The sequence below is a fragment of the Polypterus senegalus genome, chromosome 7 (assembly GCF_016835505.1).
Source record: "Polypterus senegalus isolate Bchr_013 chromosome 7, ASM1683550v1, whole genome shotgun sequence".
Lineage (NCBI taxonomy): Eukaryota > Metazoa > Chordata > Cladistia > Polypteriformes > Polypteridae > Polypterus > Polypterus senegalus.
Genome location: NC_053160.1, coordinates 154613205 through 154640244, shown reverse-complemented (window position 1 = coordinate 154640244; position 27040 = coordinate 154613205). Strand labels below are relative to the sequence as shown.

Sequence of the window (27040 nt, the reverse complement as noted above, 5' to 3'; positions counted from 1 at the left end):
TTTAAGCCATACAAAAAAACTTTTGATAGTAGTGGTACTATCAGAGAACCTGCATTGGAGTAACCAGGTTTGAGAATGATATGTTATTTTTATGGTTACTTGTGTAGCAAAACAAAAAACAAATGTATACATTCACCAAAGCACCTGATTCCAGCTATGAAGAAGAAGACTGAAAATCTGTTTTTGTTTCAATTTATGGACTAAGCATAATTAAATTTATATTTCAGCAAAGCAGATGGAGTGAACCTTTGCTTTTCAAACAAGTAGTAGTCTCACATTCATCTTTCAACTAAAAATACAACTGTGAAAAACTGCAAATTATTTTAAATTAATTTTAAACCAAACTAGTTCATTATATCAAATTACCTTACACATGTTCTAGGCTTAATTGTCTTCATTCAATATCTTTCTGTGCTGAGATCAGTCTACCAGTACGTGCCTCAGAAATGACTACTGAGGAGTTGGATGACAGATGTCCTCAGGCAGATCTGCTGTGCGTGAAGCAGATGGATTATTTCAGAAGTTACTATGATCAAAAGGTTTTAAGGCAGACTGTAGGTATTTTAAATTTGGCTTCATATTCAGATTCAGATTCAACTCTGTGAAGTGTGGTCCAGTGCCTGTTACATTACAGATCCACTACTAATGCGGAGGTCACCTGAACTAACTCCAAGAAGACACGCCATACAGTATTTATTACATCTTGTTTTAAAAGCGGAGCTTTTATTGGCATTCAAGGAATTACAAAATAAGTAAGTTAGCCTGTAATGACAACAGCCTTCAGACAGACAGAAATGGTAATTTATCAGTAATCTGGAAGAACTGGATCACCTTCTAAACTTACAACCAAGCCACAAAGAAAAAAGGACACATATTAAGAAAAATGTAAGTGCCACCTGAGAGTAGGGGTATTGTGGGTAAATACACTAAATCTGAATCCTGATCAAATACCACAGTAGATAATTTGAGGTTTTTGCATTAATCTCTGATTTTCTGCCCTATGCAAGTCCAACAGAACCGTGAATATAACAACTATATAAGTGGTGACAATATGCCAGCAAAGATATTATAATGAGTGCAAGGACATGTGTGACATAAAATTCTTCAGTTGCCTCTTTCACACATAACTTGATACTAAAAGCTTTCAGGGAACTACAGAACTTAAAAAACACATGCCACTAAACTTCAGGATTGTAAAGTATAAACAGAATAAGAGCACAGTGAAAGAAAATAAATGACCAGAATATGTGAACTGAGCTCTTAATTTATGAATTTACTTCTGCATTTTTAAGCATACATGCCCAGAACACTCCAAGAATACTGAGTGTGAAAACCTGGACAATATTAAAAATGTTCTTTCTAAATTAGTGAATAGTGCTCTCTAATAAAATAACATTGTCAGTTTCTTTTACCCAATGATAATGAAGGATTAAATAAACATAACTTAAATCTGACTTGGCTTTACTGTAAATGCTTTCATTCAACAATGGTCAAGCAACAGAGCTTCCAATACTTCTGAATACAAAAAAAAGATAAATTACTAATCCTTCCAAATAATGCAAGCAAAGGGTTAAACACAGAGATTAAATATAGTTAGATAGTGGTAACTAGGGAGCTGAGTACCAACCCCAAACATAACTACACAAAGATAGTTGCAGGTTCCAATAAACTTATTTTATTTTCACAAAAGTATCTGTGACAGGCTTCTTCTCACTGAGCTGTGCATAATCCAATCCTTTTCATTTCATTTCTTTCTCCTCCACTTCTCTTTCTCCTCTCTTAACTCCAACTCCCTGGGCAAAGTGAAGGTTACCCCTTTAAACCTGACCTGGGAGAACTTAAAGAACCAAAACCATGTACACCAGGAAGTACTTCCGGGTCAGGTGGAACAAGCCTGGAACAGGGGAATCATCTCTCAACAGTTCCTCCTGCAGCCCCCATGGAACCTAACAGGACAGCCTTGTGGAATCACAATTCCCATGCTGCTCCGTAAAGCATCCAAACAGGGGCTTGCCATAAGAGATGCTGCCACCTGGCAAATGAGGGAATGACCAGAGTCTGGGAGACAATGTCCCACTATCCCTTAGTTTTTCTACCATCTCAACCAGGAAAGGAACCACAAATCACCCCTCTAAGGATGCTTTTCCATCTTGGTTGTCCTCCCACTATGTCAGCTTCCAGGCCGGGTAAGATGTTTCCATTCTCTGCAGCTGGGATGATAGTCACAGCATACCATCTGTCCCAGTGTCCTTTTAAATCTGCCTCCTAGTCACGACAGCAAATGTTACAGCTCCCCTACTGTCCATCTATTATTATAGCCTCCCAGTCAAATAACGGAATGGGGTCCATCCCAGCTGGGTTGCCAGTCCATCTGTGGCAAGATTTATTAAAGACAGAAACAGCACTGAAACTACAAGAATTTAGCTGTTAAAAAGACATTGAGTGGCTAGAAAAAACAAAATTATTATTGGTTAAGGGAAATAAGGGGCAGGGTATGATGCACCAAACGTATAAATATTAGATAGATAGATAGATAGATAGATAGATAGATAGATAGATAGATAGATAGATAGATAGATAGATAGATAGATAGATAGATAGATAGATAGATAGATAGATAGATAGATAGATAGATAGAATACTTTAGCATGATCTTCAACTGCGATGGGTTCAGTCTTGGTCCCGAGTATCCACTATAGCTGCTTCTTTTCTTTCCAGGAAGTTCTTAACTTAAGTTAATCACTAATATATGCTGGACATATTATATAATTAGACAACTTGTTACTGCTCTCCAGAAATTACCAATAATGCAGGTTCCTCTTCTCCATAAGCAACAGTACTTGTAACACACAGTCAACTCGCCCTCTACATTCTTTTCCCATTTTCCACTCAATATTTTTTGCATCCTTATTAAAATTCCAATATTTTAATTGTATAAGTGTTTTTCTAAACCAGATGCCAATTAGCATTGAAGTGCAAACAACAAGGACGCCAACATTGGAGTGGTTAGCCTGGCATCACTGGTACCCATGTGTTCATCACAAAGTGGCCGTTTGAATAAAACATTTAGAAATCTATACATAAATTGCATACATGACTGATCAAGATGACATTCACAACACTGAAATCATTAAACAAAAGTATAGCTTTAGACCTTACTTCAAATCCATGGCAAAATATCAAGCACAGCATATCAGCAGCCTTGTTATGGGCAACAAGACAATTGATTTTTTTCTTTTAAGCTTATCAAGCAAACACGGAGTCCAGTTTGTTTGCTGAGTGCTCAATCATTTAAATGTTGTGTGGAAGAGAGAATTTTCCTATGCTTTCTTCTCTGACAGTGAAATACACTATGGCTTGGGGCATGTTATTTTTCCTTGTACTATTCCCATTACAAATAGATTTCAGATAGCATGGCAAGAGGCAGAAAAAGTCATTAGCCTGGTGCCAAGCTATATATATTTCTTCTTCCAGTAATTGAGTGTGTTACATGCTGCTGTATCTTAAGTCCGCTTAGATATGTTGTTCATTTTCATATTTGCTGTAAGGAACACTGGACATGAAAAGCATATTAACATTTTTTGAAGTACTGGAAACATAAAAAAGTTAATTTAAAATAAACTACACATAATGGCAGAACCATTAAACAGACAGAGTATACAGAAGATTACAGAGAAAAGGCATGAAGTGAGTATGTACAGATGGGCAGACATATACAGTGGACATAAAACGTGCTCACCCTAGCTTTTCACATTTTGTTATTATAGGGCATTTAATCACAGAATATTTAATTTGGCATTTTAACGCTTAAATGAACAAAAAAAGTGAAAACGAGATATTTGAAAGGTAGTCTAATTGAATTACAAATATAAAACACAAAATAATTGATCACTTAAGTTAAACCCTCACTGGTGAAGCCAGTTGGTTTTTAGAAGTCACAGAATGAAAATGACTACATGAAAATCACTGGTCTGTTGTTGAGGGATTCCAATTGACTTTAATATAAATGCACCTCATTTGGAAATACCAGCTTGTGTTAAGTCAGTATCATGGTTTAACTAACACAACGAAGACAAAGAAACTCTCCAAGTAACTCCATGAAAAACACAAGTCAGGGGTTAGAGACTAAAAAATAACCAAGTCACTGAATATCCCTTGGAGTCCAGTTACATCAATCATTAAGAAACACTTAGCTGCAAATCTGCCTAGAGCAGACCACCCAAAAAAACTGAGTGATTAAGATAAAGACTAGTGTGTGAAGCCACAAAGAGATCAGTAAAAATTTATATGAAAGACTTAGATGAGGTTGGTGTGACTGAGCAGAGAACAATTGTTGCCCAGATGCTTCACCAGCTGCAGCTTTATGGAACACTTACAGAAAAAATCATGCATGACATCTCAACTGCAGTGCATCAGAAGGCACATGGAAGTGACAGAAGATAGCTAGAAGAAGGTTCTATAGTTTGATGGGAATGAAATTGAACTTTTTGACCATCAGACTAATGGTGTAACCCAAACACTACACATTATTAAAACCATACCATTCCTGTCTTGAAGCATGGTGGTGACAGCATCATGCTGTAGGGACTCTTCTCTGCACCAGGCCCTGGAAGACTTGTGAGGGTAGAATATGAAATGAATGCTACAAAACAAAGGGAAATCCAAGAAGAAAACTTGAAGAAGTCTGCAAGAAACTGCACCGTGGGAGAAGATTTGTTTTCCAGCAAAACATGACCCCAAACATAAACAAAGCTACACAGGAATGGCTTCAAAACAGCAATGTGAGTGTCCTGGAGTGGCTAAGTTACAGTCCACTACCTGTATTTATCAGGCATCTCAGAATTACCCCTAGGACTTACTTGCACTAAAAGTCTGACTCGGATAATAATTTGTTCTACCCCAAAGTAGGACATGAGAAGTACCCACTAAGCATCCCACACATACTCTCAACTAGGAGCAGGAGTCATGTCTGAGAATGAATGACATGAATTTATGATATCCTGAACTACAAAATGGCACTCATGAACACGTTTTGGGGTTCCTTCGGAAATCATGAGGACAGTTTGTAATTTTCTGATACTAATGCTAAGGCTTCAACACAAAGATGATAATAATAATAATAATATTCAAAGCATTCAAATGAAAGGCTTACTCCATTCTCATGAAGTACTCTATTCATGCTTTACACTGGGTCATTTGCAACAACATCAAGAATAATAACGAACACCGAAATGCAAAGACCGAGACACATAATACTACTTGAGAATAAAGCCTTATATTGGGCACATTTATTTAACAATGAAGGATCCACAGCTGTACTTTCAGAAGAGTCACTTTCCCACTGTTACAGTCACAGAAAATGCCTCATAAACTGTTTCTGAAACTAGCCACGGCTATTCCTCTGCTATTTCTGAAGTCGTCTTCACTCTTCTAACGTTTCCGTTTATAGCCCAGAGTCACATGACATGACATGCCATGCCTCTCTCCATGATCACCCCTTAACTTCTATGAGACTCTTTTTATCTAATGCCACGGGAGTCTCCACCTGCCTTCTTCATTCATCCTGACCTGATAAGGTATGAAACGAATGTTCAAGGGTTTCATGAAATGCAGAGCTCAGCGTACCTATGTGACATTTCACAGTCAATTAACCATCCAGCCCTGCCTATCCTCAGGGTAACATACTGGCTACTATAATACACTTTGCATCCATGTCAACCTGTACGTTGATACTGTGATATCGCTTATGATTCACCTGAGTGCTCATTCACACTTGGGGCAATGGTCTTTATGTGTATGCAATTAATTACACCAACCACTCCAGGAAAATCAGGCATTTGCATGAATGCAGCTTGATTCAACATTACCTCACATGGAGTGGTGTGGAAATGTTGAAATCACGGTAGTACCTCACATGTTTCAAAGGTGTTCAAAGTTTTGCATAAAATTGAAATGGTTGGTTGTGACATAACAGTACTATACTTAAACCATCTCTATTGCAAGGCAACATTGTTTCTATAGTCAAAAAAAATGCAACATTACCAACACATTTATTTTGACTGACGGTGCACGGCTTCTTCACATACACTGAGTGATCAGGTTATATTTAAAATTTGTTACTAATATTAGGACATCCTTTTAAATCACATCTCTGTTTCTAAGGAGCACTGTTTGCAAAATAAAATTTAAGGGGATAGCCTTTTTTGTGTCCAGGTAATATACTACATTTTCAGTGATTTAATTTTTAGCACTGTGAAAAGTGAACTATGGTTGAAAAAAAAAATCACAAGCAGTGCTGAGATTTCTGAAAGCCTATATATAAAATACAGATTGACTGATTAAGTTCACAAATACTGTAGGTTCAAAGCTCAGAAAGGACACTTGAAACTGACAGTGTGCAACTTCCTCTGCTGAAGAAAGTAACCTTCAGGTAGCAATATAGAATTAGCAGGGAAGTGGGCAGCAGGCCTAATGGAGTCAGGCAAGTGCAAGATGAAATCGGTTAGTGGACTTTATTGCAGAGCTTCTTTTGAGAAACACTAATTCAGTCAGCTTCTGAATTGATTTTTGAACCCATACTTGGATTGCTGAAGGCAAAATTACTTGAAAGTGTACAGAATGACTTATCTATTAAATGAAATCTAATTTGCACAAAACTCTTTTCAATTAAAGTTATTTTAAAACTGTTGATTTAAATCATTTATGATCAAGTGAATACTCAACAGCTTTTTGAGAAGGTTTTTCTATGAATAATTCAGAAAAAGATTTTTTTTTTTTTTTTGGGAAAACATAACATTTGGAAATGTGGCTTCAATCACGAGTCATAAATTAGACAGGAAGACTGAAATCAAAATCAAATAATGATAGGAAGCACAGCTAGAAAAACTTTTTTTTTCATATCTTGCATACAGTTTATGCTGACAGCTACAGGAAAAGCAATGTAAAAATATTAATGATATGGAATGAGTGAAGGTTCATTTAGTTTATATAGTAGATTGAAGATGGATAGTGTGAATTACACTACATCGGGCGAATATCAACAATGAAGGTCAAACAGTAAAGTAGGGAAGACGGCAATTTGGTCAGCAAGATTCATTTGATCCAAAGATCAAAGTAATAAAGTAAAAAAAGCCTAAACCATTTATTATAGTATTATCTCATCCTCCATTCAGGAGGGTGCATCATATTAATTAATGTGTACTACAGATCCTCATCATGAAATAAAATTAAAATAAAACAAAACATATTGAGGCATGTATAAACAATGAGGTGCATAGTCTTACTAATAATATACCGTGAATAATAAGCATATAGGAGGCAAATAAAGAGGAATATTTAAGTTTTTTTTCCATTACGATTTCATTTTAAAATAATTATTCAATTGCTAACTTATCAGTTTCACAGAAATAAACCAGATCAGCTTCAGCCAACATGGTGATTAAACCAGGTCCCATAATAACCGTGCACAGACGTTCAGAAGAAAAACATGAGGCGGAGAGTGGGTCAATACCAAAAATGATGAAGGATACAGTCATAATGAAAACCGATGAAAAACAGAGAAGGTAAGAACATGCCAATGTTTAGATCACAAAAGAGGATGGTAAAAAGAGCTATAGTTTGTTATACTGAAGTTTTTGAGATAAAAATAAGTAAGAGTATTAAAGACAATTCCACTCATTTTTCCTTGCCAGTGTTACACCATTACATTGCATTACACTAAAGAAAATATTTTGTTTAATAAATACTTCTGAAAATCTATAGCAATGCATGAAAGTGAAATGCATTCAAGTGAATGTAGGCTTTTGAATTGAAGACAAGGCTCTTGACCAATAAATGGGGACGAGATGGGTTTTCAGAACGCCAAAACTCTAAACTTAAGTAAACAGATTTGATAATGGATGGGTGAAGAGATATTTTAGAAAGTAGAGAACATTCAACAGTCTATTTTTGTTTAAATGAACAGAAAATTATTAATTTCCGCTTCTCCAGAGAGCAGAGGGACGTTTTTATCAATAATGAGATCACAATGCCATCAGATAACAGGCTCAAATATTGTCAATTGTGAGACATGTAGCCAATCTAAACTTCTCACATACAAGTTAGTGAATCCATCAGGGGCCATGAAAACACAGCCTATAGCAGTGATGGCGAACCATTTAGAAACCAAGTGCCCAAACTGCAATCCAAAACCCACTTATTTATCGCAAAGTGCCAACATGGCAATTTAACCTGAATACCACCTAAAACTGAACACCAGCATAACCAAGGAGCTGGTGGTGGATTTTAGGAGGCCCAGGCCCCTAATGGACCCCGTGATCATCAGAGGTGAGTGTGTGCAGAGGGTACAGACCTATAAATACCTGGGAGTGCAGCTGGATAATAAATTGGACTGAACTGCCAATACTGATGCTCTGTCTGTCTATCTACTGAGCTTTTAGTTTAGAAAAGCCACTCATACATTAACATCTTTTGTCTTAAAAGAAAAACATAATAGCGGAGCTTTCAATGATACAAACAACTTTTTGTTGAAAGGTAAAAGTTTGCATTCGGTATGCTTTTGAACAATTAATGTGCTTTTTGCTGTTGTATGCATGCTGATAATTTGTCTAACCTTGGCTCATACTTTGTAAGCTTGAGAGCAACACATGCAGCACTCAGGTCATCTGTTAGTCTGTTTCTGGTGTCAGATTTGATTTAATTCAAAGCTGAAAACAGCTGCGCACAAGCATAAGATGTTCCAAACAAAGTAAGGAAAGCAATCTCAAGTGCCTTCATTGACTTAAGATTATTTGGCAGAGAATTCCACACTTTAAGGATTTCATTTTCATAACTAACTGTGCTGTCCTTTGTCATCCCTTCGATCCTCTCAAGTGTTTCACGAGGTCTTCCCTATTAAGCTCCGCCCCAAAGCTTCCATTATATATTACGGGGTCGTGGATCAGGTGTGGCGATTAGCAACTCCCGGCAATAATTACAGATGCGGACGACTCCTCACCTGTGCGCTTAAGCGAGGACTGCCCGCATCACAAAGCTCCTGGAAACCGCTCCGGCCACTCTACCATAACCCCCTTTAAGCCGCGAGTGCGGCAATTATCTGTTAAAACTGGCCTTTTCAATTTTGAGCTGTGGACCCGCTATACCACATCCCTTCCAACCCCACCACGGGAATCACAGACTCAAAAGGCTGCAGTCTGTGCCGCACCCTCAAGCAGCATGTGTGCCGCCCGCCTTATCCCAGACACGAGAGGAAGGAAGCGCTACCATTGGGCTGCTGGGCAGAAAAGTCCTCCGGCGCGCGTGAAGAGGGGGAGCGGTGAGGGGAGCCCGGCCCCGGCGCGCGTGCCCACTGAGAGGGCTCTGAGGGCCCCCTTTGGCACACGTGCCATAGGTTCGCCACCACTGGCCTATAGCTTCCATTACAAATTTCCCAAATTAAAAATATAATGTTAATGTATTTTAGGTATATGTTTGTCTATTTTCTGAGCACAGTTATGGGTACAAGAATCAAGGCAATTTGCCAATTCCACAATGGTTTTAGTTATCCAAGATAGCTCTTAAAGGCACAGAAAAAAAAAAAAAAAAATCACATTTTCAGCTGGTGGAACTGACATATTTAAACTCTGGGCTTGATGGGGGATTTGGTCATATAGCATGATCATGTCCATATGTGTAAATAAACACGTCACTTACATATATAAGACCACTGGAAAGTCATGTCATGTCATTTTCTGACCCGTTCAGCGCTGAACAGGGTCACGCCTCTGCTGGAACCTATCCCACCTAGCATAGCAACCAAGGCACGAGCAAACCCTGGAAAGGGTGTCAGTCCATCACAGGATGAACACACACACATACTAGGGCTGATTTTATTATTGCCAATCCACTTAACCTGCGTGTCTTTGGACAATTGATGGAAACCAGAGTACCTGGTGGAAAACAGTGCAGACATGGGGAGAACATGCAAACTCCACGCTGGGAGGACATCAGAGGTGAATCCTGATCTCCTTACTGTGAAGCAGCATTGCCCACCACTGGAATATGAAGATGTAATTGTAGAAACTGACATCCAGCATCAAAAGACATCAAATATCTCTTTCATAGAGAATGGCAATTATGGGGGCCTGTCTTGGAAGAACTTACTTAAACTGTTATGAAGCTGTTGCTGTTGGAAACTAAACTGTACAAAGTATTCCTAACATTCAAAAGAAACTGTTTCACTGTACCTAGTGTATGTTGTAACTAAAATAGCATTTATAATTTACTAATGCAATAATGTAACAATATGCTTTTTACATAGACTTATGTTTTTGAACCAGTTAGCTTTGATAGGGCCCTGAACTAATTTTTGCATTCTGTGCATGATACAGTGCTAGAATATAACCATGGTGGCAATTATAACAGTCATGAACAATGCACAAAATAATAAAGTAATAATTTACCGTGCATCTTAAAGTAAGAAAATTATACAGTTTAGAATTCTGAGTCAAATTTCATTTCAAGATAAAATCCAAAAAATAATTAATTTTAGAATGCATGTTTAGATAAACACTGGATGGTCAGCAGAGCATTCTTTTATCTTGTTTCATAAGAGTCACTCCTTGTATTTGTCCTGTCAAAAAAACTAGAAATGACCGATGTGCAAAATTGTCCAATTCTTGCCTCTATCACTCATATGGGGTAATTTTCCTGTTGGGTCCAGCAAAGTGGAAGGATTAATAAAGGAGCAACAAAAACATGCCCTTTATTTTAAGCCAACAACACTTCAGGCTTTTCAGGATGATGTGAACCACTCCTTTCCCCCTGAAGAAGAGCTTTATATCCATTACTGTGAAAGCCTGTTACATATAGTACATTAACTAGACTGCAAACCACAGCTAACAAAAAGATTACACAATTACAGTACATCACCCCAACAAATAATTCAATGTGAACACTACAACATTATTCACCAAAAGAAACATAATCTTTGAGAAATAATCCATATTTTCTTACAGTATTTACTTATACAGTATATAACTTCACAAAGAAAGTCAAGCATAAGCCTAAAAGCATAAGCTGTACTGGTGATCAAATTCCATCATGATAGACTAAAAAAATACATATTATTGTTTAACATGTATTATTTACTATGAATTAAAATTGCATATGTTACAGAAATATGCCATTTTCAAAACTTGCCTTTGCATCATCTGCTGCTTCTCATGGATACTAGTAGTGAATGATTTATGATTGAGCATTGACTCTACTACACAAGTTTTTTCTCTTTACAGGTAATTATTTTATGGCAAAAACAGCAAAATATATGGTGTACTTCTCATTCTGGTCATTATTTTGGGAGGTTGGTCCTCAATTTCACTTAACAAATCCCACAGAAAAAGTTTAAGCAGCATTTCAAGCATTACACTATGATGTCGTAGAGCCATTAATTGGAACGACTTTTAAACAGATTTTAGACAAACAGGAAGATAAGAAGAACAAAAATATGATTATGGAAATATGTCTGTTTATTCACAACCAAGTATTTTCTAATACCAAACCAGCCACTAATTGTGTGCATCTAAGGTTGTAAATTTTCTAGTACTGAATTGGCTTACCTTGGATGTTATAAACACGGACTGTATGTGTGAAATGATGATATGTACTTGTCACTTCCGAAAAGACTGCTCCAGTGGTTACTGTTATAATAGGCGATCCTGAGGAGGAGTATGGCTATACAGGGGCAGAGTAAAGGAGGGAAAAAAAGGGAAATAAACAAACATAGTTAAGGTCTAGAATTTTCCCACTCAGTTTAAAATAACAATTATAAACAAGAAGCTTAGGATTTCATAAGCAAACATGTAGTGTAGTTATTTCACATTTTCTGAAAAGAAAAATACTTTGTAGGGCTGCCATTCTAAAACTAGCTAGTTTTGCATTAGATAAAAATATACTGTATGGAAAAAGTTGCCCCTGCTGTCAGGAGAAAGTTCACGTGATTGAATATTTTAGTCAACAAGACCTAACTCTGGAGGAACTACTGTGCATTGAGAATGTATAAGCACCTGCTATAATCATTTTCCATGTTAAATTATCATGTTAGTCCCCAGTCCAAGGATGTTTCAAGCCTTGTAACTCTGCTCTAAGGATAAGTTTGTTAGAGACTGGAAGGATGAATGGACAGACTGATGCAATACTATCTTCTTATCGTGACAAAGCAGTAAGGCTTCATAACAACAGTTCTTCTGTTTTCTGTATCATGAATCCCATGACATGAATAATTAAATGTTCTTCTCCAAATATTAAAGAATCACAGGATAAATGCATCTAAAGTAAATTAAACTATAGTGCTAGATTATTTCTAATTCTTCATTTTATTACTTTCACTGGAGCTTGTGTTATATAATATTTTTGCTTTTATTTAATTTATGGAAATGATAAAAACAGCTGCCTTAATTTTCGTAAAATTGTGACAAGTAATGATGCAACATGGGGTACAACAAAGCAACACTCATAACTTGATGGGAAATGGTGACAAATGAGGAAAAAAAAATCTAAAGTCATTTTGTTGTGGGACTGTTGATTCTTTGTTATATGTCGAGGTGACAACTTTTCTATAAAATGTAATGAATGTGTGACAATCCATCTTGTCTAACACCACAACGACAATATTTATTATTTACACTTTTCATTGAGTCAAAAAAACAAATAACTCCCAATGTATTTTGGAAGCAATGACCAAATCATAGCACTAATAAATAGGTTTTGATATAATTAAAAATAAAATTGGCAACGTGTGCAAAGTAACAAGTCCATAGTGATTTTCAAAATTGTGTATTGTGGAAATGTAATTCAAACTGTAGTATTAACATAACACAACTCTCCTTAAAATTAACACGTATATCTCTTAACACTTCAAGTCATTAGGTAAACTCTAAATTTTCTCAACGCTTGCATCATTTTGATAAAATCGCTAATTTTTCCAAATTAAAAAGGTGAATCTTTAAAAAGGCTGCGCAGATATTCTCTGCCTAACTGTAATAAGACTAGAATGGGAAGAAAGACAACCCTGTAAATATTGTGTATTTATTTTTTCTAATCAAAGAATAACTCAGTTTCATTACAATGAAAAATAATTAAAAACTTAAAAATTTAGAAAATGACTTTTCATTAAAAAAATATTAGTAGTGGCTAGGACATGCATAACTAATAATGTTCAATAAACTGACAATTTAGTATAAAACATTCAACAAATCTTTTAAACACTTAATGTTTCCATAAATTGAATTTGAAAACAACTTTTTCTTATCTCCAGATTTAAGGCAAAAAAGACAAACTATGAACACTTGCAAAACTGTAATAAAAGAAAAAGTACTGCCTGCCTGACCTTTACACTTTATCAGTTAGTATTTTAAACAGTGTTTATCATCCCTTAACAATACAAGCTTTGAACAAGTTCAAAAAATGAAAGGCACATTTCTGACAGCAAGGTGTTTCTCGCTAAAAGCAAATGTTCAAATTAAGATGGCACATAAAGTAGGCATGGGCTTGATAACATTCATTGTTAATTAGCCAGTACACTTTGAAAACATTTATTTCCAGAAATAATAACACTTGACACTTTTTATCACATGACAAACTTTGTCAAAAATGTGCATTACGATATAATGTGTAGCAAACGAAAAGTAAACATGCTCTGAATAAAAATAGTCATTTAAGATTTTTTTGATCAAGTTATTTCATAAGTACACAGGCATAAGTAAGCAAACATCATAAAAAGCTTTATAGCTCATGAACACATTTCCAGGTTTATACTAAAAAAACTTTATTGTACCCAGAAATAAAACAATTATTGGTGTGTATTTAGAAGTATACTGTATGAATATATATAGCATAGTGTGTGTGCGTGTGTATATATACATACTGTAAATACATGCACACGAAGGATGAAAGTTTTGAACCTGACGTAGTAAGGGAAACACCAGCAAAATCAAACAAGTTCAGCTTTTCAACACAGCATTTCTGTGCCACTGAAAATGTTATTTTGCTTGTGTAACTGCTCTTGTGTAGCTGACATGACATCTTCTTTCAATAGTACAGAATGTCCCATGGATGTAGCTCTTCGGATTGTGGTACCGCTTGCAGTCACAAAGGTCTGGGCCTACGGAATAGGGGATGAGTGATAATTCTTCAAAACTGTAGTTCTGCAGAGCTGCATTTAAATTCTGCGCTTCTGTAAAACACGGGGCATTGTTGTGAAACAGGAGGGAAATGGCTGACACCTTGTCTCAATGCTTCTCACTGACTGAGTATCTCAAACACCAAAGCAGAGCAGATGACTGGCCACATGTGCCTTTTGAGACATGTAATTAATAAGGATTATACCCTCAGCTTTGAAAAGAATTGCACATACAGTACATGTACGGTGCTGCCAGGACTGGTCTGGAACATACTTTTTTGGTGTTGGAGAATTACCATGTTTCCAGTGTTTTAAATGTTGTTTGGATTCAAAATCATAATGATACATTCACATTTCATCCCCAGTTATGTAGCACTAGGGTGTTATACCAATGTAGCCATTATGAATGTAGTAAGAAGTCAAGCAAAATGACAGCTTTTATTGACTTCTCATCCCGTTCTGAAATATTTATTAAAATTCTCCCAGTCCAAACTCAAGTAATAGAGATTCTACTTGGAACACTGGGTGTTGTGCTTCTTCATTTCAGTATATCAACATTTTGGGCACTCAACATGCACAGACCTTGCTTATGTTTACTTATTTGTGAAGAGTGGATTAGCTAATTCACAATAACCCTAACCGTGTTTGTGATTCGTGCCATGTTGTAAAACATTTTTCTTTTATCATTAATATTAAGGACCTAACAAACCTTGGGTCATCTTCAGTAGCAGTCCTGTCAAACAGAATTCTGTAGCCCATCTCATGATTGTGTAATAAGGAGGAAACTGGTCCTGGTACATGTTGACAAGGCAAAAACAATTTACCAAAAGTGCACTGTTCTTTAGCGTTAGAAATTCAGTAATGAGATGACAGTTGATTTAGTACATTTACTGATTACCCCATATACGAAGGAGAATCAAAAAAGTAAAGGCAACATAGCCTATAAAATTGGTAACTGCGATCGGATTAACTTAACAGTTACACCACTTCTTCACATAGTCCTCCTGCATTTTGATGCACTTCTTGTATCGTTCCACTAACTTCTTCATTACCTGGATGAATCAGCGTTTGGCTGCTCCTGAACTCAGGGTCAGTTTCGCTTCCTTAACCTCATCATCAGAGGTGAACCTGCGGCTGATTCGAGTCTCTTTAAGTGGAATGAAGATGTGATAATTGCTGAATCAGACCTGTAAAGTGGATGCAGAAGACGTTCAAACTGCAGCTGTTGCATTGCCTGCACATTGTGGCCACTGCATGGCGACGTGCACTGTCATGGAGCAGCAAGACTGTCTTTGAAAGCATTCCTCTTTTAGTTTCAATTTCTCTCCAAGCATTGCACAGTATATTGCACTGGTCACTGATTGTCCGTGTTCCTGAAAATGCATCAGAATAGGAAACACTTCTCCCAAATAAGGTCCTTTGAATTTCTTTTTTACTAGTGAAGATGGGTTCCACTACATGCTTTGTCTATTGCTTTCTGGCTCACAGTGATGGACTCATGTCTCATTTCCGGTGACAATTCATTCCAACATACTCTGACCTTCTTCATAACACTTCAGGAAATGTGTTGCATCCTCCATTTGCAGTTAGTGCATTCAGATCAATAAGCTATCTGCATACTCATCTTGCGCAAACTTTACGGTACCCCATGCATTATGGCATATGCAGATTCATAGCTGATACCCAAGTGTGCAGCAATAGTGACAATGTAATCAATTGGACTTCTTTGATGAAGACATTTGTCATGTTGATGTGGCATTCTGTGCACGATGTTGAGGGTCGACCAGACTAAGCTTCATCAGTTACACCTGTTCTTCTACCTTTAAACCTCTCTATCCATTCATAAGCATTTTGTTGGGTCATGCTGCTTTCAACATCTTTTAGTGAATTTTAGCATGTTTCACTCCCTCTGTCCAAAGAAATATCACTTACACGTATTATACAACAATGAAGCAATCTCACAGTGGTGTGTCAATGTTCATTTAACCTTAGGTTCAACTTGAGACTAATGGCAGTAGTTCAGTGGTTCCGGTTTCCCAGGTTGAGTCCTAACGTCTAACCCCAACACTGTGTGGTTTTATTTCCAATCAGTTTCACCATTTGTGCCTCTTTCAAACTTTTAATTGCTCTTATTGTTTATTGAATTCTCCTTTATATTCTCTTATTTTATTAAATTCTGAAATATCTGTTTAATTGCTCAAGTTTCCTCCTCCTCTATTAATCCACCATTTTCAATAGAGTTTGCATACTTGTATCCAAATGCTGACAAAACTGAATGTTAAAAAGGGGTGTTTGATTACTTCAGTGCCATCTATATTTGCCTAATCACTTGTAAGAAATGTTTCTTAATGAGCAGACAAGTGAAAATGGCAATAAAGTAATCATTCCCCTTTAGCATCCAATGTTGTTTGCACCTGTGTCTGCACTGCTCACTTGCAATCAACAGCGTTTGGATACAATTAAGGGATAAAACTCTACAGTAGAGGGTAGAAAATAGCAAAAAAAAAAAAATGTTATATATATATATATATATATATATATATATTATATATATGAATTTATTAGAAATATTCCTGAGCCAGATAATTAAACAATGAGATCAATTAACAGTAAAACTGGCCATCTGATTGCCGTTAAGGTCCTCCAGGACTGAAATTGAAAAGGACAACCGTGATTCATTTATTACAGGCAGTATTTTTTTATGATTGATCCTAGATGGAGATTTTACAAGAAAACACAAAGACTCTTAACAACCACTTGGTAGCAAGTATAAAGCAAGAATGAAGGCTGAGGGAGAGAGATGAAGAAAACCAGTTCTAGTGCTGCTCAGGTTGCAAAACAGATAATGCAAAATTGTTATCATTTTTACTACTGACCTTTTAGATTTTAGTTTTTATCTACTTTCCTGGTTAATATAAAAACTACCATATTTAAAGACTCTTAAAAGAAATCAAAAAGGGGAATGGTATAAAGATACAAACATCAGATACAAAAAAATACAAATATACTGATAAGTAATGATATAACTGGACATATCAAAGTGGCTGCACTGTGCAGTCTACGTATGAAAAACTACAACAGTGTTTTTATAACTATCAATAAGCAAAATATATACTGCTAATAAACATAAATTCATTACAAAACTCCAAATTAATTTGAGCACAACAGGCTTTGTTCACATTGAAAGAGGAGTATGAAAAGTTTGAAAGTTTGAATTAAGTCCTCAGTGCTTATTGCTCTGCAATTTGTTAGTTGATTTTTCACTCTTTTGCCATTTCTGTCAACTTACACTGAGGTCTGAAGCGGTCAGGAAAATAAAAATGCATTATGTTGTTCCCTGTACTTTTAGTGGTATCCTGCCTTACACTATTCAAGATTTTTGTATTTTTCAAGCACTATAAAATTATGTAAGCATAGTGAAAATAAACAATACTATTACCTTAAAACTAGAAACAGAGCATGAGTGTTTCATACATTGTCATTTTTGTGAACTGTACTGTATAGTATTTTTAATAAACAGGTGATATGTTTTCTTCATGCTGTATAATTCTTCAAACCACACTACCTCCACAATACAAAATTACCAGTATGGCAGATTTCAAATGATCATGATAAACATCCAACCTGAGAGCACATATAAGCTATTGCTATGTTAGAAAACACAAGGCTTATGGAAAGAAAGGTAAAGGTCTACGTCTTTAATTCAATGATTCACTGTATACTACTAAACACCACTGTCCTGATTACACAGGTGAACATCAACGACTCTAAAAGGTCAACATCTGTTCAAAATGGCATGAAGAAAGGTCTTAAGACAATGGAAACTTTCAGAACAGCTACTGAATATTCATTACTCCTGCCTCAGATATTCATGAAGCAGCTCTGAAGGGAATTTAATAAGCTGCAGACTCATTAGCAAATTAAGAGCTCTTTCTTTTCATCTCCTTTGAATGCAGCACACTGAAAATTAAACAGACTATTCCTGACCCTGCCTAAGTGTGTCTTGTATTTTCTTTTTCTAAAGGCATTACACTTATACTATATAGTGAACACGATCAGATAACGTACAAAATGTGTGCTACTGCAAAGGATCAGCTAGAGAACTTAACTCCCATAGCACTCCTCATTCTTTGGATCCCTTCCCTGTTCCTTTGGTTTTTATAAAAACAGCCATTCTCCATAACCCAGATTTACCCCGAGCCAAGTGCGCTCTTGGATTTCTCACATCAGTAGCCATAATTAGAGAATACAGGCAGTCCCCGGATTACGTACGAGATAGGGACTATAGGTTTGTACTTAAGTTGAATTTGTATGTATGTCGGAACAGGTACATTATTTTAATAAATGCTATTGTTGACCGACTGTAACCAAGTCCTCTGCTAATGAATGATGGAGTTTCACCTCTCTCTGACCTTTTTATTATTTCTACTTTATTTTCAATGGTGATGGTTTTTCTCTTCTTTACTGTATCACCAGCACTTGCATCAGATTTGTGTTTCAGAGACATTCTTGAATGGTGAAGACAAAAGGTTAAGATGAGCTCTTCTGCACAGCACTATACATGCTCTCACAGCAGGATGGCACCAGTTGTCAGCACGTCTGATGTATAGGGTGGTCCAGATCTAATTATGCAATTTTCATTACGCTATAACTTAAGTTTATTACATAGAAAATCACCCGAAAAATCCCAGACCATCGAGTAGTGGAATCGTCCCTGCATAAATCAAAGTCATCCAGACGATCTGGATCTGCATAATTAGATCTGGGCCACCCTGTACTAACAAGAGACAACTTCCTGCTATGTGCGTAGCAGTACAAGCAGGCTTGCTATTGAGAATAAATGGGGGCGGCGAGGGGCGGTTCATCAACAGCCCACCTCACAGTCACCTCCACTACAGTATGCTGCCTGCAGTGTCCGCAACACCACCATCCCCATTCAACATGTAGCCATCCGAGGTACACTACAATGCTACCGCCCGCCGCCCCCTTTACCCTCAATGGCCTCCGTTCAGCCACAACCGGGTCACCGCTTGCAGCATTACCAGTCTCCCAATGAGAACGAACAGGACAGCCATGTGTGGTGGGCGGGCAGTGAAACCTCTTGCCGCCGGGAGCTGCCGAGGGACACTACACTGTGCGGGCAGCGAAATTACCATAGCCACTGTTTGCAGCATCCACAGGCCGAAGATGACGGAGCGGCAGTTATTGAGGCGCATGCGTCGCAGCTGCAGCCCCGTTCCTATGTTGTATGTCAGATGTCCGTAACATGGGGACTATCTGTATATATGTCAGTTTTTATTTTAAATGTATTTTGCCGTTTATTTCAAATTACAAATTAAACAGCAGTAAATTTCATACTTTAAATACAACATCCACTCAGTGCGCTGTAAGAGTGTGAAAACAAGAAAACAAGCAAAGCAGAAAAATTAGCCAACAAAACATCAGGACAAATAAAAATACACACATTTATATCATATATCTGTAAACATATAAATTATTTGTTATTAAATGTAAATTATTGTGTAGGTTCATTATAATATTTTGGCTAATCATCTTTCACACCACTCTGAACGCATCACTAGAATTTTACCTGGTACAGTGTAAAACTTTAAAAGTGAAATTGCAACATACGCACTAAGTGCAGACCATAAGCAGTTCATTCAGAAAATGGTTAATGAAAGTGTAATTTCTTCCCTACCTTTGGATAAGGTAAGTAAACATAACATTCTCAAATCTGCTTAATCCAATTCATGGTCAAGGGGTGTCAAAGTCTTTCTCAGAGCAACGGGCCAAACCCAAGAACAGGCAGTGTTTGGGATAAGGAAGGAAACAGTGTTTGAAAGGACGCCAGTCCACTGCAGGCACTCCTCACACACAGGTCGTTAATTAAATCAACATATACATTTTGGGGTATTTGGGAGAAAACCCCATGCAGAAACTGCATCCGGACAATGACCAGACAGGAGTGTAGAACCCACAACATCGGCTCACTGAAGCAGCGCCACTAACCACTGTGCAATTTTCAAAATCAGAAAGTGATCAATTCTTAATGCTGGCTTAATCAACTTTAAAATAATGACATAAGAGAGCTAATATGAAGACATATTTTACTCCAAAAGTTTTGACAAAAAAGTGCAAACAAAATAAATTAAGCATTTCATATGAAAATGCACTGCCTTGTGGGTGACCAAACAATACAGCCAAAGACATTACATCTGTGGATGAGCAGAGGGCTGAGGGAAATGATATTAAAATTCACATTTAAAAGTAATACCATCAGATTAACTTTTATACACGCAGACTAGAAGTGAAGAAATGGCAAAAGACAAGAGCATATATGAGCACTGGAAAGTAGTACAACATGAAATTTAAAAACACCCCACAACAAGAAAATCTTACAGATTGGATCCACAATAAAAAGATTTTGCATTTTTATGGAAAAATTAGAAACATCTAACTCTCATATCATATTCTCTCCCTGGCTTTAGTTTTTTGGAAACCTAATTGAAATGTTACCAATTGATTTTAATACTTTTCTTCTGTTTTGCTTTATAATTTCACAAACCTTGCTAGGTCTCTCACAGACTTCTGCCTATGATAGTCAGGTGAACAATTTTTATGTTTCTGTGTCTGGGTTCAAAAAACAGAGATCTGTGCAAGGATATGACTTGTTAAAACAAACTATAATAAATTCATAATGTGTATAATTTGCTTTATCTGCTCCGGTTTCCTCCCACAGTCCAAAGAAATGCAGGTTTGGTGCACTGGCGATCCTAAATTGTCCCTAGTGTGTGTGTGTGCCCTGCCTGGGATTTGTTCCTACCTTGCACCCTGTGTTGGCTGGGATTGGCTCCAGCAGACCCCCGTGACCCTGTGTTAGGATATAGCGGGTTGGACAATGACTGATTGACTGACTGACTGACTGTTTAATTGTACCCTGAACAATAAAATCATTAGGATTGTAGTGGTCTTTAATTAAAACTACTATTCTGTGAATACGCACAGATATCGGCAGGCAGTGTGGTATAGTAGCTAAGGCTTTGGACTTCAAACCTTGGGGTTGTGGGTTCAAATCCTGCGACTGACCCTGAGCATGTCACTTGAAATGTCACAGAAATATAATGAATTGTATCATAAGTGTCGTAAGTTACCTTGTAAGGTGTCAGCCAAATAAGTAAATGCAATGTAATACCTCTCTTAAATTTAAAGCTAAACGGGAAATTTATCAGGTAGATGTTTTAATAATTGTTACATTTCAAGACAACTGTTGTAGTTCTGTTCACATAGCTAGACATGTCCGCAAATGTAATTAGCGTAAATATGTGTTGCCAAGGGTGAAAATACACATACGTTTTTTAATAAAATGAGCTAATATATCATGTTTTGTTACAGCTTGTTTTAATTCTTGCATCATGATGTGCGTTACTAGTGACAGATCAAATCTTCTTAAATGTCTAAAAATATAAGCACCTGGCTATACTGCAGACTGACTAACAAGGACAGATTTCTAAGCCTGATACATTTGCCATGTAACCTGCCTGTGTCATATTTGCATCTGCTGAGGATGTGACCTTTCCATTTGTTTGGTTTATCAAAAGGTAAATTTGCACTCTGCTGTATCTGGCTGCAATACTTTTAAATTAAATATGACCCGGTGAGGAAGTAATATTTACACTGAACTCTGTTCTGCTTACCTCTTAGTAAGAGTGATGGCTTGATATGTGCTGAGCAGTATACTACATGACTTTCAGTCAGAAAGCATGTCAAAGTTAATGACTGCGGTTGCTGGATCTCATTACTTTGATGTCGTCTGGTTACACAACTAGGAATCACAGGGGTTGACTAATTACACAACTGCCCCATGACCTCACTGCACAGTTTCAAATTTCCATAATATCACTAGCGTGCAGCATTTTGACTGGATGACATGTTGTTGCCTGACAGTGCTAGGGGCTGTATGAATGCTTTTCAGTTATGTTAGTTCAGCTGTGCTCTCTGTCAGTCTATTCTCTTTTTCTACTCTTGGTACTGCAAAAACAAAACAAAGGGGATAGGAAACCTTCACTTCTGTTTTACCAGTCCACAACGACTGGTTTCATTTCCTCCTTGCAGTTACATTGTTAAACTGCCTGAGTACCCAATTAGTTGCCAACTCTTGTATGCACAAAAGCCCACATCTACAACATAAAACAAAATGAAACGTTTGATTTGGTTCTGGTCAAAGGCAGTCAAGTCGCTGGGGATGTCAGACTACAAGACTGTGTGTCACTATTCATACCTAACTTCTATTACACAAATGAAGGCTACCGATTTAAAAATTTTGATGTGGTCTTACGTGAAATGATTCTCTGTTTTCAGGGGACTCATATGTAAAACCTTGCACAAATTCCATACTAAAATTCTTCTTACCCTAGATAGGCAAAAAAAAGTGTACGAACAAAAAAAAAAATTATATATTAATAAAACCGTAAGTACGTCAAGTTCCAAGCCAAGTTCATTTTAAATCTCCAATCAACTTACAACTCTGTGCTCGTACAGAGGTACTTTTAGGCTTTTTTGAATATTCATAATCTAATCATCATATAAATCTGGCAATGTTACTCAGTGATGTCTTTACAACAAACCAGAGGAAAAAATTAGAAACAAAACCTAGTGAACATAAACTTGAGGTATGGCGCTATATAAATAAAATGGATTATTATTATTAATGACTTAAATGGAGACTGAAAAACGTTCACAACGAAAAGTAAAAACTAAGAGTGGAAAAGCAAAAAAAAAAAAAAAAAATTGAACTACATACAAATCTCTTTACCTTCAACCTAAAACAAACATCCACATGTCTTTGAATACATTGATTCCCTGTGAGCTCATCTTGGCATTACCCAGGTGGCAGAGGCAGTATATGTCTCTGAGTTATGTTATGCAGTACTGCACAAGCCATTACAATGTGGTAAACCGTTGCGGGGCTGTACAGCAGTCTATGCAAGGTAGCACGTTTTCAAGGACTGCAGTGATTTTTGGTTCATGATGATGACTGGCTCTGGGAGTTGTGTGCTGAATTGGAGTCTACATTACAGAGACCATCATGCAGAAATAATGCAATCCTTGTGCTTTTACAGTTTTTAACACCCGTAGGGTATTTGGTAATGGGAGCTTTTCAGTGGGAAATGGCTGACCTGTCAGGGATCTTGCAGTCATTGCTGAGCTGTGACATGACTCTTGTGTGGAATGGAGCAATCGGTGCTTGAAGTGGAATTAAATTATAACCAGTGTGCTCCCTTTTCTGTTTTCTTCCCCTTAGTTTATACAATGCGTTCTAAAGTACACAGAGTTACACCAGAGAGCACCAGTTACTTTGATCGTGCTTAAATACATTCAATGTCAGAGCCACTTTCTCTGCTGCAAAAGCAGGGAAGTGTCGGCACTTCAAGCCTGGGTATACTTAAAATGCTATCCAGACACATTCCTTACAATCAGGGTGAGAGCTGAGATCAAAAGGCAATTTGTACCGATTGTTGATTGTTTTCAAGTAATTGGTGCAATTGACAACACACATGTTGTGATAAAGGCGCCATCACAGAATGAATTTGCTTTTGTAAACAGAAAGCACTTTCTTTCAAGTAATATACAATTAATATGTTGTGCTGAAATGGGTCTGGCTAATGTTTTAATGATCGAGCCCAGCTGAACCCACGACTCCTTTATGTTATTAAATAATAGGGTGGGAAGCAGACTTCAGGGTCATACTGTATGTGATGGTAACACTGTCATTGACACTTATTGTACATTGTACAGGAAACAGCACATCCTTTATTAAAATTAAATTAATGTCTACTGCACAAGCTTAATGTTATTATCAATGTTAAAGACAGCTGTATTGAGAGAACATGTCAGTTAACTGTAATAGAATTAGTTCAAGGACTGACACATCAATGTTCACTGAAAAGAGATTTTCTGTTCACTTCATTGCCCTGCCGCCTGGAGTAGCTAAAATTATAATATCAAAAAATTCTGTGTGGGACTTATGGATGGTTGAAGTTTTTCATAACTTTAAGGCAATTTTTATATAAAGTCGGTGTTTCTGAAATCCCAACTTTTGTGTAAGAAACAGCATAGTAATGTTTCTGAGAGTAAGCAGGTTTTATATGTGAAGCCCATGGTGAGCAATTAAAAAGTTTACACCTGTGGGCATCTGGACTTGCCTACTCATTTATTGATAGCAAAGAAATGTTAAAGAATGACAGGGCATTAACCTCTTATAATATGTAAGAAATGATAGACATAAAGGTGTTTTATTAATTAATGAAAAGGTAAAAAAGATCCAATCAAAATTAAGTCATATATCTGGAATACCTGTAAAGAAAACACTGTAATAGCAAAGGAAATAGAAGAATGGGGATAACTGTAGGAATTTCCCTCTTCACTAATATATTCTGATTTGCATATTGATAATAAGTTTGTGTTATATGAGTAGCTCTGCTGTGCAAAAATCTTTCCACAAAGCCATTTCTATCATTACATACAAATCAGATTGCTTTGGTTAAAACAACAAACAACATTATGAACTTGAAAACAGTCCTGGAGGAGGACAATACGCTTTTCAGTCAATGAATGGGTGTCATTGTTTGACAGAATCAATTACAATGTACTAATCATATACATCTTTTCTGACTCAGACTGTCCTTGTGTCTGTAGAGGTAAACTTGCACAGCAGCTGTTTAGTACCCACCAACTACAGAACAGAAGAAAGTGTTCAGAAAGGCAGGATCTAAACACATTAAATAATTGTCCCCTAAAATCACTGTCAGCCTTAAGGCTGTTCTTATAGAAAGACTGCCTAAAATGTCATTTTTTAAAAATTTCACTAAAATCACCCCTTTTAAAATACATAATAAAAGTTTTGAAAACCTGGCACTATATCAGTTCAGTATGGGTTAGTGAGCACTGAAACAACCTGCAAAAAGGTGCATCTTGCTAATGTTGTTGAATGGTGCAAATTGAACCACCTGCACCTCAACATCAGTAGGCCAAAGGGGATAATTGTAGACATCAGATCAAGTCCACTCTGCTCCCAGTTCACATTAATGATGAAGATGTGGAGGTGGTAAGGGCATAAAAATATCTCGGGGTACATCTGAACAACAGGTTTGATTGGACTACCACAAGAAGGGTCAGAGTTTCCTCTACCTTCTGAGGAGGGATGAGGTTGTTTGGTGTATGCAGGCCACTCGTACATGTTTTCTACCAGTCTGAAGTGGCCAAGGTAGTTTTATTACCTAGCTTTGCTGGGAAAATGGTATTAGATGACACAAACTGAATAAAAAGGCTACTTTAATCTTGGGAGTTAGGCTGGACTCATTGTGGAAGTGGTAGAGTAGACATCACTCAGGAAATTGCTTGCTCCTGAGTGCTGACAATCTGTATAAGGTCTTAGCTGAATGGAAGGGCACATTTAGTAACAGACTGAGACAACTGCAATGCTCTAAAAAGTGCTATTTAAGTTTAAAAGATGCACAATATCTGAGCAAATTTATCTGGAAAGCCTGATCTATCACAGTACTAATCCTTGACACAGACTGGAATCAGTTGTGGAAAAGATAAGTTGTGTCAAAATTGGATGCCATTATAAAAAACCCCTACAGGAGGAGCTCTCTTGGAGCACTTTTAGCCAGGCTCATTCCTCTATGGTGTGCTAGGATCTTTTCTACTTGTTGCTATCAGACAACTAAATGCTTCTTCCCAAAGTTCCAAACTAAAATACTTAAACTCTAATTGTCTTTTAATAGTAACTAGCCAACCCGCGGCAGAGCATACGCCGCATAATTATTTATTGATGTGTGAACACTTCCTGAAAGACACAGCTGTCCAAATGGGGAGGGTTTGAGGATACAACTGTCAGTGAATGAAAAGATGGAACTCTGGAGAGAGCAACATAAAATTGTCCGTGATTGAAAACAGGTTTTGGCAGATACAGGTATATTTTTTTTGAAAGTTTGGCCCTGTGCCTTATTAATTGTCATTGCAAACGGCAATCTAACAGGAAATTGTCTGCGTGTAAAAGTAAAAGGTAAATTTGAATCTGATGGGGTCAGTGAAATCTGGGGAATAAGGACAGTTTGTGAGGTAGCAGCTGTGATAGTCTTACACTCCAGTACATTGCGGTGAATGCTGGTAACAGAAAGTCTAGTGCCATTACAGAAACCTTTTGCTGGCATGAGGTTTCTGAGAAGCATGATGACTGAACTAATTTTAATTTTGAGTTTATGCGGAGGCATGCCAGTGGGAGTAAGACTATTAAGAAATTCTTCGGGGAATGAAAGTTGATCTGCAGGATCGTCTGTGACGATGGATTCAACGCTGGTGAAAGTTACTTCGTGGGTAGGGATAAGTTTCAGCACTTGTTCATTAAGGTGTAGCGAGTCTTCGTTGGTGACGCTTAATGTAGCTCATGTACTGAGTTGTTCCAGAGTGACAGTTGAGAAGTCGATGTCGCCATATAGTTGTTGAACGGGATCAGAAATAATGGAGTGTGGCACAGACCAAAGCGAGTGAGGATGTGTTTGGTGACGCGCTGGGGGCGGGCACATGAGCAAGCAAAGCGCATGCCTTGAGAGCAAGGGTAGATGAGGGAGGAGGATGAGAGTTTGTGGGCGGGGCTCTGTCATGTGTTCTCCATGACGCGGGAGGAGGGTTAGAGTGGGCGGCTGGGGCTCTGTCGTGCGTACCCCATGGTTGGGCGACTTGGTCATATATATATATATATATATATATATATATATATATATATATATATATATATATATATATATATATATATATATATATATATATATATATATATATATATATTGTGGTCCCCGACCGGGACGCCCAGGAGGACCAGAG

The 27040-nt window shown here is 37.2% G+C and overlaps 1 protein-coding gene across 1 annotated transcript in view; it reads right to left on the bottom strand.

Annotated features, from left to right (window-relative positions):
• The window catches only part of man2a1 (mannosidase, alpha, class 2A, member 1), a 446136-nt gene that overhangs the window by 77874 nt on the left and 341222 nt on the right, over positions 1 to 27040 (bottom strand). Inside the window, exon 16 of the mRNA XM_039757985.1 lies at positions 11595 to 11709. Coding sequence (XP_039613919.1) covers positions 11595 to 11709 — 115 coding nt within the window. The remainder of the gene's footprint in view (positions 1 to 11594; positions 11710 to 27040) is intronic.